The sequence below is a fragment of the Mixophyes fleayi genome, chromosome 4 (genome assembly GCF_038048845.1).
Source record: "Mixophyes fleayi isolate aMixFle1 chromosome 4, aMixFle1.hap1, whole genome shotgun sequence".
Taxonomy (NCBI): domain Eukaryota; kingdom Metazoa; phylum Chordata; class Amphibia; order Anura; family Limnodynastidae; genus Mixophyes; species Mixophyes fleayi.
The window spans coordinates 98980059-98995954 of record NC_134405.1 but is presented as its reverse complement, the minus strand read 5'-3'; the positions used below and the strand labels follow the sequence as shown (position 1 = coordinate 98995954).

Sequence of the window (15896 nt, the reverse complement as noted above, 5' to 3'; positions counted from 1 at the left end):
AAACAGCACAGAACTAAACAGCACAGAGGACCACCTAACACACCCTCCCTCTACCCTGATCAATGCCCGAGTGAAGATGGCGGCGACTAGCGGGGAATTTATAGGATCCGAGTATCGCGAGATCCGACAACGGGATTATGAGTCAGAGCCTCAGTTTCACTTTTGAATTTGGCGCCAATACCCGGATCTGTCTCGGATCCGACTCGGATCCGCAACGTTCGGGTGGGCTCGGATTTCAGAAATCCGAGCGCGCTCATCCCTAGTTGTAATTGCATGTTCCATGCATAACTATACTCGGTCAATGCAGATTGCCATTCTATTCAGTCTGGAACTTAGACGTCAAGATAGCAGTATTACCTTGGATCTAAATTGTGAGCTTCTTTTCTCCTCCAGTCTGCCATAACAACACTGCAATCTGTCAGTAACTGTTATATTACAAGACTTCCTTGGGCCTCTGATTCCATATGCACGTTCCCCTTCAGCATGCAAACCAGTACACACAACCATTGTGATAGTTGCTAGGACCCTGCAGGACAGAATCCCTGGCTGTACACCGTACATGTCAGAGCAATAAACTGCACAATTACTCTCTCTTATTAATCATTCTGTCTGCAAGACCAGGGTTTAAGAAGTTAATGCCTAACAAGTGAATGAGAGACATGCCAAAGCCATAATATTATAAAAAGCTACAACAGATTAGTGGTTTTCTAAGCTCGGTGAAAGGTAAAGCTGAAAATGAAGCTTGCTATACAACCACAAAGCAATAAAACTTACAATCTAGAGAAATCAATTATTAAGAGCCAGAAAGACATATTTCACAGCCAATGGAGTATGTTATCAGAATTAATATGCGAATCAAACCCAGAAAAATTACAATATAATTGAGACTGATAAATTTGTGTCCAAAAGGTGGACTATAAACATACTTGCCAATTGTTGAAGGATAAATTTGCTGTGGAATCTCTACAGATTATTTGCAGAACACTACTACATAGATATAGGATATCACAGTGACCCAAATTACATAACCAGTGGATGTGATCATAATAATGATTCTATTGCACTTTTTAAAAAGACCAGTAAATGCTGCCCCCCTTCCCCGTCACCAGTAACATATATATCCCAAATTACGCCACATCTTGCGAACATTGTTACCCTACACATTAGGGAACTAATCTTCAGCTGGATAGTGAGTATGCAAGAGCATTATATTCTGACCGTTTCAGAAAGCCTGCTTTAGTTTATGGCTGCTACACAAAGGGCTAGATTTACTAAGCTGTGGGTTTGAAAATGTGGGGATGTTGCCTATAGCAACCAATCAGATTCTAGCTTTCATTTATTTAGTACTTTCTACAAAATAACAGCTAGAATCTGACTGGTTGCTATAGGCAACATCCCCACTTTTTTAAACCCGCAGCTTACTAAATCTAGCCCAAAGACTCCTTTCCCCAAAAACACACTGATCATTTTATCATTAATACTGCATGATCCCTGATGAACCCCCTGCCTCCTTGTCTAAAGATCAGATGAGGGGCGGTTTATCAAACAGGTCAGCCTAGCGTACACTTGGCTGAAGATGAGCCCCCTATTGTGTAGGGTAGCAATGTTAGTCCAGCAGGGCTTCTTAGTGAAGCCCTGTAAAATGGGGGAAGAGGAGATATATATGTATAATCATCATAATACAATTCTATTACACTCTATAAAGACATAGAACATTAAACTCCCAACATGACCTGACCACTAGATATGAACATAATACAATTATATACAATTCTATAACACTCTATGCAGAGATGGGGCACTATACTGTACCAACATGATATGGCTACTTGAAATGATCATAGTACAGTTCTACCGTGTCTTAAATCCAGACTTGCAATACATTTAAGTCTACAAAGGATAATAACAGATGCTGAAAATTACACCCAGAAACCAACTGGTTATTATTTAAAACCAGATGAATTGTAAGGAACGAATACAGAGCACATAGGAATGTCCCTGGGAAACAGGTAGGGTTGGTAACTCTAACATTTCTTTATTGTGCAATTTTTTTATTAACCTACTTTTCTACAGTAATCAGGCTCCACATTAGAATACTGCAGCCAATTGATTCAACAAGATTGCCACATGTGTATCTACCTGTAATTTTCTCTTTCATACTGCTGTTCTGAGACCACATTTACTGTAAATGCAAAACCCCAATAACAAGATGTGGGACATGTTGTCTTGCTGCTTCAGAAAGACCTAAGGTCATTGAATTAATTCTAACTGCTCCACTCAACAGCAGGATATCCTAAATGAGCCTCTCTCAATCAAAAGCATGGCAATACTTGTAGGCATAAACGATTCTTTCACATTACTCAAGCACACTTTGGATGCAACTCATCAGTTGTAGAATTGTAAGATGCCACAAGGCAGCGCCGCTTTAAATTTTAGCTGCAAAGTCGCCGATTTCCGGCGACTTGCAGAAATCAGAGCATAATACATTTACCCCCAGATCTTTATATAGATTAGTATAAATAAAAAAAATGTACACAATGTGTTATGGACGATGGTTAATTGCTTTGAGAGGGGCAAGGGGCATTTGTAATGTAAATTGACTTTACCCAAAAGTGTCTTGTTTGCTTTTCAAGCACCTCAACCTCACCTACAAAGCCCCCTCTAACTCCACTGCTCCTTACGTCTCCAACCTCATCTTCATTTATACTCCTTCCCTCCCTCTACGTTTAGCCAATGACTGCCATCTTACCTCTCATCTGGTTACCACCTCTCCCTTGCACTCCTCTTCCTCACTTCATGATCCCTCCTCACTATCGTAGTATACCTCACCCTCATTCTTCCTCTGCTCCTCTTACTACCCACTCTGGTTCATCTCTCCTTTCAGACTTCTAGTCCCCTCACCCTCACTCCCCATTTTGTTTCCTGTCAGTCTGCCTCTTCCCTTTAGATTGTAAGCTTCCGTTACCTCTGCCTTTGGCTCCCCAGCCTCACTTTTCCACCTCCACACTTGGTCTCTGCCCTTGGTTCTCCTCCTCTCCCTTGCCTTCGCACCTCCATCACTGCTCTGATCCTGTTAATCGGCCCACACTGCTGGGCACAGGATCACCTTGCTTTAGTTCACTCCCCACATCTCCTCCATCCCTTTCCTAGTTTCTAAGTGTTCTAGAATTTACTTATACCGCTTTCATACTGCCGCCCCGGCAATATCCCAGGTTTTTCAAGCCGGTTTTTGCCGGGGCTCGGAGCGTCCCAGCTCAGAAACACCATTCATACTACACCTCGGACCCGGGATCTTCCCGGGTTGACCCCATTCATACTGCACAAGTCTGTGCCCTGGCAATTTGTGGGAGTCATCCCCAGAGCAGTTTTCATTGGCTGAAAATTTGACCTCACTTGTTTGAATGTACCACACAAATGTAAGAGTAAATAAAAAATGTTTATTTCACATATTGTATTTTGTTTTTTACATATTTCCTCATATGTCTCTTCCCAAAAATATAAAATGACACAATACAAAAGTGCTTACTTGCATGTAGAAAAATAAATAAATATATACACAAGCAGTAAACAGAAGACACAAATGTGCCCAAACAGTAAGTGCAAATTTGCTTTTCAAGTAATATGTGAAGCTAACGGCGTGTTTCCAGATCACACTTAACATACATGATAACAATTAACTGTTAAACATTTGTCCATAAAACATGATTATTACAATTGCCGATATTGTGGCATTTCTGGTTGTGGAGTGGTTTGGTTACCAGGTGGGTATTCTATGTTGGGGTTACCCATAGGTTGAGCATGTTGTGTATTCTGTACCGGGTTTGGAGGGTTATTGTTGCCTAACATGGGTTGCCCCCGCTGGTACATAGGATAATGTCCGTCACAATAGTAAGGACTTGGAGCAGGTGCCTGCACCCGTGAGAGGAGTCTGTCCATGAATCCCATCATACAGTCACGATTTTCGCGTAACACGCGTTCCTGCATGTTCATGATTTGCATGAGTAAAGAGTCCTGGAGATCCCGCTCATTGTCCATGAAATGCTGCAGTTGTGTATTCTCGTGTTCCCTCATGTTGCTCTATGTATATATAGTTGGTTATTATGTGAGATTATTAAAGATACTTACTGTTGGAGCGTAAACTGGGACCTGGCGTAGACTCTGACACCGACACTGGTTCTGGCTGCGTTTCTTGCGAAGTATCTGTAACGACTTGCGCAGCAGGGAATGGCTGTGAATTGTTCAGTTCGTCACAAGAAATGTTGGTGTCATCTGTAGTGGCAGAGCACTCCAGTTCTGGGGTGTCTTCTATAGAATCTTCTATTATTACCGTTGTGGCCTCGCTTGTCTGTGTGCTTTTTGGTGGTGTTGGTATAGCCGCATCCACATTGCTAGAAGATGACAGTGCTATTGGATTTGTCAGAGGAGAATGTCCAAAGCCCATATTGCACTGGTCATAAAAGGGCCAGTCCATTCTTGCAGTGCCACTTTTGCGCCTGTTGTGGTCATGGACTTTAGTGTACTGCTTCCTCAGGGACTTCAATTTGTTCAGGACTTGTTGCTGTGTCCTCTTTATGCCACGTTGTGTGAGTATTTTGGCGATGTTGTAGTACACTGTGGCATCCTTCACAGTCCCAGTCACTTGCCTTCGAATTTCTTCCTCCCCTGTGACATTCAGCAGCTCACGCACCTCTTTCTCCATCCAGTGTGTCATAATTGCTGTTAATACACACATTTCAGTGAAATAAAAGCAATTTTCTCCAACAAACTCCGATTCTGCTTCAGCTTGATCTGCACTCCACCATCCACCATCCACCTTCCACGGGCTCCCACCGATGACATCATCCTCCAGAGACAGGCAGACAGCCAATCTGCTTGTTTTCTGTGCAACCCGGGTTGAAAAACCCGGGTTGAAAAACCCGGTTTGCACCATTCATAGTGCAGGCAACCCAGGTCCGACCCGGGAATTACCCCTCGATAAATCCCGGGTTGAAGACCTGGGTTTTTAGACCCGGGACTTTTGATTTGTACCATTCATACTGCACCAAGACCCGGGTCGTTTGAGCTCGCCCCGGCAAAAACCCGGGATTTTGGTGCAGTATGAATGGGGTATAATACCCGTTTGCCCTATGAACCTGTTCTCAGCTGAGTTGGTTTTAATTGTACTTTGTTTTTGTACTGCTCTGTATGGCATCTGTTTTGTCCATTCTCTGTACAGCGCTGAGGACCCTTGTGGCTCCATATAGATAAAGTTTACTACAACATTGTATATATACCAGCCAATTGAAATGAACATGGTTTTGGTAGTTTGTTCAGCAACTGCATTTTACACTTCGTATCTCTATGAGTAAAATTATATTATCTTTCTTGTTTAGCTCTGTATATGACAGTATTATGCTATGTGCCTTACCTTTTATCTGCAAAGGATTTTAACTGCACTTCTAATTTCTTATGGTGCATTTTACATTTCTTTGTATACAGACATTGACTGAGATGCACATGCTATGTGTATAATGCAAGCAGGTCCACAATTCCTAGGCAGCTCCCCCCTCCGATCAGAAGCAGAGCCCCCCTCCTTCGCACACCACGCTGGTTACCTTAGCAAGCAAGTGGTGGGTACGGCATCCTCTCCTGCAAATTGAATTGTGGCGCTGGGCTGCAACATCATAGCCAAACGCTACACTCCCAGCATAGCACTGACATGAAGGACCAGCAGCCAACACTCCATGTCCCGCCAACCATTAACACCCATGGCAACTGCCTAGGTTGCCTAGTGGTAACATCTAAATCTAATTCTTGATAATTTTATATGCTGGAAGGTATAACCTTGTGTTTTGCAGATTTACACAATTATTTATGTATATTTATATACATATATTGTTTTGCATTGCCTGTTTGGTGGAAACAGTGTCTGACAGTAGCAATATATTTAATTATCCAAACAATATTTTTCATATTATCAGTATAAACATTTAAATATAATATTTACAGTGGCTTGCTACTCTTATCTCTTCCTTATCATTGTACTTTTCTTTTAATGGCATAAGTGAGATATGAGTGTAAGATCTATGAGTCCGTATTAAACTGTAGGTGGAAAAGAACACAGTCCATTGTTCCAAGCTCATCTGTCATTAAGTGGTGGAGTCAGTGAATATGATGGATGAACCAATATTCATAAGCATACAACTAACCAATTGATTATAAAATAGTGTCACCACTTATACACAAGGGACAAAGTACCTCATTGCTCATTGGTTTCACTAGTAGCTTAAAAAAATGATAGGGTGAACATTGTGTCATCCACAAATACCTGCCTCCACAGTGTCTAGGTAACAGGTACACTTTAAAGGCACAAAAATTAACTGTTTACTATTAGAATTAAATTTCCACACACACCTCAATGAAACATTTTAGATAATACAAAGTCCAGTGGTGAAATGCAATGGGTTGGTGGCTTGAAGCAAAATTTGAACTATGATGTATGCTGATCTTTTGATCCAAACATTGAATGGCTTCATTATACAGCTTCTGCTGTGATATGCACGTTTTTGTCTTCATTCTGGTACATGTCGAGTTTTAAGTTTTATTGATAAAATACAGAAAATTATCCTCACCATTAAAGCGCCCCCCTGTGTGTATTCTTTTTTATTTAGCATCATACCATTATAATCCAAATTAATTTATTTGGGAATTATCCCCACTGGATAACACAATGTACTCTGTAATGTCAAATAAAAAAACAACTTAGAGCTTGTTAATTAATTACCAATACAAAACAGTCAACATTTTATTACATAAGTATTCATCCACTTGTTTTAATACCAGGTAGAAGCACCTTAATCTGCAATTACAGCTGTGAGTCTGAGTAAGTGTACCAGCTTTGCACATCTGGACACTGCAATTTTCACCCTTGTAATAGTGCTCGAGTTCCATCCATCAAATAGTATCAAAGATTCTCTCTGTGCTTTAACTGGGCCACTACAGGCCATTGATTTCTTTTTATGTAAGCCACAACCGCTGTATGCTTAGGGTAATTGTCTAGTTTTTCCTCTAAGATTTGTCTATATTTTTCCCTCTATTTTGACAAGCCTGATGCAGAAAATCATTCCCATAGCATTATGCTCTCACTACTATGTTTCATCATCATCACCATTTATTTATATAGCGCCACTGATTCCGCAGCGCTGTACAGAGAACTCATTCACATCAGTCCCTGCCCCATTGGAGTTTACAGTCTAAATTCCCTAATATAGACACACAGACAAACAGACAGAGAGAGACAGACTAGGGTCAATTTTGATAGCAGCCAATTAACCTACTAGTATGTTTTTGGAGTGTGGGAGGAAACCGGAGCACTCAGATGAAACCCACGCAAACACGGGAAGAACATACAAACTCCTCACAGATAAGGCCATGGTCAGGAATTGAACTCATGACCCCAGTGCTGTGAGGCAGAAGTGCTAACCACTTAGCCACCGTTTCATGGTCGGGATAGTTTTCTTGACATGATGCACAGTTTTAGTCTTGTACCAAACACAGCACTTAGCATTGTGGCCGAAAAGTTCAATTAGACCAGAGAACTTCCTCCAATAAGGGTCTCCCACATGCTTTCAGGGCAATTTGTAGGAGAGATTTCGTGCAAGTTTTCTAAAGCAATAGAATCCTAGTGATATTCTTTAGCACAGCTATAGCTGGTTTACTGCTATCAGAGAGCAGGAGGTAAAAGTGAGACTCGGTGGTTCTGAAAACAGCAAACACTACAACAATATGCTGTAACTGTTTCAGCACATTGGAGCACCCATCATTTTTGGGAATACTCCTATATGTAGTTTATGCACAAAATGGGGTGACTGTGAGCAGGATAATGTTATTGAGGTGTACCAGTTTTTAGGTCAGATTAGAAACCATCATTATAAATGGGATAATGTGCCCCTGTACTATAAATCATAAGGATATTAGAGGTCCCCAAGGAGTTCCGTAACCACAAGTTCTTTTTTATGCACATGACGGAAATCCAAGGTGACTTCAACTATCCAATAGTTTACAGTAAGGGGGTGCATGATTCTGTATAATACACACATTTTCCTTATGAGCATTGAAGTGATGACTCACCACCAGTTATAAGCTATGACATCAGAACTCATTATTTATACAGATATTATTTACTGTGTGAAACCCATGTGGTTCTTGAAAAACCCATCAATGCCTCTGCCATAATGGTAATTTCCCCACTTTCAATAAAACCACCACTGAGAACATATATACTGTATATATATATATATATATATATATATATATATATATATATATAAATCACTGAATGAAAGGCCACAATATCATCTTTTCAGCTTTAAGGATTAATTTAATGTTTTCCAGGGAATGGAGCCCTAGAGAAATTAAAGTCACTGTGGAAAATGGGGAAGAGTTTCCCAGGAACTGTGGGAGTCGCAACCTTGTAGTTCTGCCAGTAAGTGGGAGGAAGTGGGGTGTTAAACGATGGCTCTTCCTTCACTTTACATACATAATTTTACATTTTAGCTGATAGTTGATCTTTAACCTATATTGTCTAGACCTATGGCATTAGAATCTTGCAGAGTGAGAGTTGTAATTCATCAACAGTTACAGTCCCCCCTGAGACAGAATGTGTTGCTAAAACTAAGCACTCCACACATCATGGTATCAGTGTGATAATAAACAAATAAATAAGACACCTCTTGATATTTACAGTGCCATATGTGTGACAAGGCAACATATATGTTCATAAAGCTGTATAGACTGACACAGAATACCACAATGAAGTATGTCTGTAACGGCTCAAGATATGAGCACATGATCTGGAGCCCTAGGAGAGGAGCGTTCCGTAGTCATCACCTAATCATCTGTTCTTAGTTTTTTGCCTTGCTTTTTTTAAAAAGATATTTTACACACAGCCACCTAATTTCTGTTCTATCCACATGGTCATACCCTCCATTCTTGTGGAACCACATCTCCCAGTAACATAAATATCCACCACTAGGAATGTTTCACTAGTTACACAAATACTGCATGAAAGTATATAAAATAATTAACTTTACAGATATGCTTAATTTGTTGCTTTTTCAGTACTATTTAATTAGTAGTTGATAGTACTTTTATTATTAAGGGGCTGACAATGGGGTCAGGAAGGCAACTGCCCTCCCAGCTACCCTTGTCCAGGTAAGGGCTGGCACTGTGAGAAGAGCTGGCACTATGAGAAGGGCTGGCACTATGAGAAGGACTGGCACTGTGAGAAGGGCTGGCACTATGAGAAGGGCTGGTACTGTGAGAAGGGCTGGAACTGTGAGAAGGGCTGGCACTATGAGAAGGGCTGGTACTGTGAGAAGGGCTTGCACTGTGAGAAGGGCTTGCACTGTGAGAAGGGCTGGTACTGTGAGAAGGGCTGGCACTGTGAGAAGGGCTGGCACTGTGAGAAGGACTGGCACTGTGAAAAGGGCTTGCACTGTGAGAAGGGCTGGTACTGTGAGGAGGACTGGCAATATGAGAAGGGCTGGTACTGTGAGAAGGGCTGGCACTGTGAGAAGGACTGGCACTGTGAGAAGGGCTGGCACTGTGAGAAGGACTGGCACTTTGAGAAGGGCTGGCACTGTGAGAAGGGCTGGCACTGTGAGAAGGACTGGCACTGTGAAAAGGGCTTGCACTGTGAGAAGGGCTTGCACTGTGAGAAGGGCTGGTACTGTGAGAAGGACTGGCAATATGAGAAGGGCTGGTACTGTGAGAAGGGCTGGCACTGTGAGAAGGACTGGCACTGTGAGAAGGGCTGGCACTGTGAGAAGGGCTGGCACTTTGAGAAGGGCTGGCACTGTGAGAAGGGCTGGCACTGTGAAAAGGGCTGGCTTCCCCTGGCGCTGCAGACTGCACTCAACACTGAGCAGTAATTTGACATGGAACCTATGTATTGTTGGTGGCTGTTTGTGGTGTTTCATTGGCCTTTACATTGAAGATTTGTCCAAAGCCTTTAAAAGGGAATATAGGACAAGACTTTTGGCTTCTAATGAGCTGCCACCTTTGTGTTCCTTCCCACAATTCCATATCTATATCAAGAGGTTCTGCTGGACTATGGAACACTTAGCTATGCTGCCACCCACCCCCCAGAACAAACGTTACCAATGTCACCTAAAACAAAGGGCAGGATGGGAGGTCACAGGTTCTGTGAATTTGCATTTAGTAGTGGAACTACTTTTTCTAGCCATCCACCATATACACATGTGACATAAGTCTCAATCTGGAACATCAATAATATATATAACTGAAAAGTGTATGTATATGTATATATATATATATATATATATATATATATATATATATATATACATACACACAATATATATATGAGGTACTATATGTATCAATTAATAAATATAACTAAACTCCTTTACATAAACAAACAGTCGCTCGGTACTGTCAATTTAATTAATCTCAGTGAGTAGCACATAAGTCATAAAATCATGACAGATTTATCATACACAAAATTATACAACAGTAGATCAAGTGATAATGTATTTCACTAGTACACCTGATACCCATGTTTTTCATTTTACACAGATAAAGGGCTAGATTTACTAAGAATTGAGTTTGGTGGCGGTTTGAAACCGCCACCCATTGCCGGCGGTTTAGTGGTCCAAACCGGAACATTCCCTATAAGGCGGCATGAGGCTTCAATTTAAAATGACTGGCGATGTTTGGCGGATTGAAAAAGCTAAACCGACGGCGGTTTGGATGAAACCACCATCAAAACCGTCATCCAAAAGACAGGACAGGACAGTTATAATACCTGCTTCAGAATGGCTGGGTAGCTTAAACATGCTGTTTGAACTATTTTGCCATTCAGAACATAAGAGAAGCACCATTGACATTTAAATTAGGTTGGTAATTTATTGATTAAGATGCAAAATTAATTAAATAATAACTTATGAAGGAAAAACAATTCTGTATATTAAGAGGATACAATTATTTAGTTATTATATTATTCGGACAATATGTAATGACAAATTGTGCAATATAAATAATTATATCCATCATTAACAATCAGTTAATAATATTATATATTCACATTTCCCACATAATATAATGCTATAATAGTGTCCCTTCAAAAAAATATAAAAATAAATAAATTCCCCCATAAGTTAATATTAAATTAATTTTGTCCCTTTATCAATAAATAATGGTTTTCCAAATATTTTAAATGTCAATGGTGCTTTCTCTTATGTTCTGAATGGCAAAATAGATCAATCAACATGCAGTTTGAGCAATCTCGCCATTCACAAATACCTCTTTTATTTTGGCTGTTTGGATGGCTGTTTTGCAGCGGTTTTGAAAACCCCTGCTTAGTAAATCCGGCTGTTTCTATGTTTATCATTGTTAAAATTGGGATGGCGGATTGTAAAGTGGTGGTTTTGAAAAATGTCATTCCTGTCCATTTTGACGTCGGTTTGGGCTTTAGTAAATCCGGAAAAATAGCCAAAAAGGAGTTTGAGCAAACCGCCCTTTAGTAAATCTAGCCCAAAGAATTTAAAACCTAAATGAAATGGTTAAAACAAACAAGATCAGTAATCTGTGTATAGACTGAAGGTTAATACCGGAGTCTTATTTCAGAAACTGACTATACACTGTGGTGTTAAACATCTGTAGATTCTACACAGGTGCAGAGAGAACGGCTATAAACAAATAAGACTGCTCCGCAAAAGCATCAGGCTACAAATCAAAAAATATTTCTATGTATCATTATACTCTATCAAACACTGTTCTATTAAACTGCTAAACAGGCTGGCTACCTAAACGTGGATAGACTACTAGTAAACCACAAAAACAGTATGTAATACATAAGTAACTGGTAGGCATAGTGGGCATGTGAAAACGTCAGTGCCAGTCAGGAATGATTTACACTTATAAAGACCAGATGCCAATTGTGATTAACCCATTTTATGCCAGGACCAGACCTATACATAAACAGAGCTGTTATGGGGGATGCAATATGTAGGGAAATTCAGGGAAAATGACTAGACAAAACAGGACAGGTGTTGATGGTATGGATACGGTCAGGTGAATACAGGAGAGAATAAGACAGGATGATCTGCACTATATAGAAGAAGAAGACTGGTCATCTTGCTCCACTTCTGATATTTAAAAGTGAAATTCATTTGAACTAAGTAGATTAATGGAAACAATATGTACAACATTAAAGAAACAAATATTTTACAAGGAAAATGTCACATTACAGTTGAATGTGACCACAATGCAAATAATGGGGGGCTATAAAGAAAGGTGGAGGGTACAGGACAGATGTTGCAATGGTGAAGAACACAGAACATATGCTGGCAGGTGGGAGAGTGCAGATATCAACAGATAACATATCAACTACTTGATAGACCCCTTCAGGGGAACAGAACAGATGGCTGTGATATTGTACCCATATGGTAGGGGTAAAGTGCACGGTGCACATTATGGAGAGGAAAAAACATATTATAAAGGGAACAGAACTTAGATGGGGACTTTGTACATGGAAAATGGCATATGAAAGAGACCATGCTTGTACACCAAAAGATCAAGACTAAGGAACATGCAACTAAACAGTAGATACTAATGATCAAATGGGGAGACCGATATTTTACAGGGCACAATATTACTGTTATAAAGAAAATTAAAGAAAAGAGGGTGTCTGATTAAAGTAAGCATATGGGAAAATTAAAAGGATTAGAGTGAATGAAAGTAATGGGTTTAAATGAACAGTTGATACGAGAGAATAATAGGGTGGATGATATGAAGTCCCAGGATTATAAAATACAGATGGGGGACAATGGTAAAGTAATGACAGAGGAGGAGACGTGAGGCAGATGTTAGGGTATAACTAACAGATCTTTGGAGAAACTATAGAATGAAGCCTATGGGAGTGAGGGGATACTTAGGCATATAATAATACATTGGTAATACAGAGGTGTTTTCAGCAGTATTAGAGTGACAGGTGTCAGTGACTTACTTGTCCCTTCTGAAAGTCCCGCAGGCAGCGGAGAGCTGAATCCGTCAGCTTCAGGTGGAAGAGGCTGAGCCGGGGGGTCCTGCGGGGCTCCGTCCTGTAGGACAGGGTCCCACACAGCTCTTCCCCGGGCCGAGACATGGCGAGCACTGACAGCCAGCTGCGGGTGCAGGGGGACCGGAGAGAGCAGCCTGGGGGAGGCGTGGAGGGAGGCGGGCAGTAGAGGAGAGAGAAGGAGGGGAATAGAGAGAGGGTGAGGTAGAGATATATGAGAGAGAGAGAGATGGAAGAAGATCGAGAAACAGAAATGAGACTGTCAGGAGAGTGTGGTTAGATATGAGAGTGCTACGTGCAGCTGATGGACGAACAGAAACCAGTGGAATAAATGTATTATTAAACCAGAAACTTTATTTGCATTTGCATTATCTCGTTTCAGTATACGCACACCTGATAGTTCAGTCTTTTTGCACTTCGCTGTACGTGATCGTTTGAACACATAACTTTGGTTCCTTAAATGTCTTGTTAGACTCGAGTCTTCTATACTATTGTCTTCTACATCTGTCAGAACTGTCACACATAGATAGGCAAGGCAGTAAATATAGATACGAGGCTACAGATCAGTAACTACCTTACTAGAATATTTGCCTAACCTCTTACCATAGCTGGTGTAAAATATAAAGGAATTGTAAGATAATCATAATTATATTTGATATAAATTACTGTATTTTAAACTCTACTATTTCCCATCTAGATGGTCTCTTACTAAACTGTGAAACAGTGAATCACAATACCCTATGTCCTCATTGTTCAAGTAGAATCAGATTATGGCATCCAGCATTAGGCATATTTTTTTTATTTATCTTTCAGCTATTTTTTATTTATTTTTTCAACTGGAAAGTGTGCTGAAGGTTAATACTGGCACATTGCAGTGTGTTTTCCTAAGTGCATTGCAGAAACCCACAGATTTAGGGGACTATTTATTAATCTGCACAGTAACATCCCCTGAAAACTGTAGTTTTCAGTACAATGGCATTTTAAAATAAAGTTGTAATTTATTGATAAGGCATTGCAGCAGATATCATAGATAAGCAGTCCCCATACAGCTATTTTGCATTATTTAAAAAGTTCCAAAACCTTGTGAACGATGGCTAAAGTCAGCTGAAGCTGGAGTTAGCCATTGAAGCCTATGGGGAGAGCATTGCGGTAGATGGATCTACAGATCCCTCATCGCAACTTACCTGCTCTCCCCTCCGGTCACTTTCACAAAGGTGGTATTCGAAAATAGACTGAGGAGGTCTATTTATTATAATGAGAAAGCCCCAGATATGGCGATTCAGGGCTTCCCCCTATGTACCAAAACTCCCGGCCCAGTTAAGACTATTGCATGGGGAATCCTGTATACCATGGACAGGGCCGGATTAACCCGAGGTCTAACTGGGCTATAGCCCAGGGGCCTCGGGCATCCAGGGGCCCTTCAAAGTCCTTAGCAGCATTATTGATCGGTCCGGGGGCGGGGGCACCCCCAGCCCGATCAATGCTGCTGAGCACTGTCACTGTAGTCCTCCGTCCCCAGCGCTCAGTAATCTGCTTACTGAGGAGATCTCGCGAGTGAACTCTCGCGAGATCTCCTCAGTAAGGAGCTTACAGCATGCCGGGGACGGAGGACTACAGTGACAGGTAAGCGCTTGGGGGGGGCCCTCACGGGGTACGGGGGGGGGGGCGGCAGGTGGCTCACATTGGAGGCCTCACGGGGAATGGAGGCATCCTTAGCCCAGGGGCCTCCATTCCCTTAATCCGGCCCTGACCATGGACAGCACTGCCCCTATCAGAGATAGTGATGTCAGAGGCTCCCCACAGTAAAAATGCTTTATTATTTAAGGTATATATTTATGTATATATATATATATATATATATATATATATATATATATATATATATGTCATCTTTTATTTCTACTTTTACTAATTTATTTATTTTTCTTTCTTTTACCTCTTTGTTTTTTTTGGTGAATCTGCAAGTGCAGATGGGTCTAACACTGGCTAGGATAAAATAAGATAAGAAAACGTTAGAGTCCTCTTACTGCTGCCAGTCTGTACCTCCGGGGAGCTGAGCATCACTCATCTGTCCTGGTGAATTTTTAATGGTAAATTGGGCGATAGAAGATTTTGCATCACTTGATATTAGCAGTGATTGAAAAACTTCCCTATCTACCAATATTGATAAATAGACCCCTGAGAGTTAGATAGGAAGATTATGGATTCAAATATACATCCAACTTGTATTATAGGTACTCAGAACCTGTACTTATGCATTTGTTTACATTGGGGCATATTTAATACTCACCGCAAAATATGAAAGTTAGTTTTCAATCTTCCTGGCACTGATAAGGATTGAACTAACTGTCATATTTATCCAAAAACTTAAACAGGGACAGCAGTCACATTAAACTGCTGTCCCTGTGAAGTTTATCATTTACCTTTTCTCAGCCTCTGTACTGTGCTAACGGAAGTGTCTTCACAGCGTCTTATTGAAACTCATAGTGTGTATGCGCCGATCGAAAGTATCAGGCATGCGCACTGAGAACCTCTTACCTTTTGCTACTGCAGTGAAAGTTTTCAATTATGTCAAGGTACGCCAGCTTCATTTTGTTAATTTCGTTCATTGTTAAATAGCGTTACTGAGCACTCCCAATACACTGTTATGAGGACTGCTCAGTAAAAGGAAGAGAGATGCGATATCTGCTGCGATGCTGTGATTCATAATTCTGATTTTCGCGGTAAATCCCTGAAAACTGAGGTTTTTTGTATGATAAATAGGCTTCATTGTGACATACTTTTGCATTTCAGATAATTCCAGTATAAACATAGTAGTCAAATAGACCAAATAGAC

General features: G+C 40.8%; 1 protein-coding gene across 1 annotated transcript in view; it reads right to left on the bottom strand.

Annotated features, from left to right (window-relative positions):
- Nucleotides 1-13192, bottom strand: part of ELL3 (elongation factor for RNA polymerase II 3) — a 110886-nt gene extending 97694 nt beyond the window's left edge. The window contains exon 1 of the mRNA XM_075207848.1: nt 13010-13192. Within this exon, the coding sequence (XP_075063949.1) occupies nt 13010-13147 (138 nt within the window). The 5' untranslated portion in view covers nt 13148-13192. The remainder of the gene's footprint in view (nt 1-13009) is intronic.
- Nucleotides 13193-15896: the final 2704 nt, after the last annotated feature.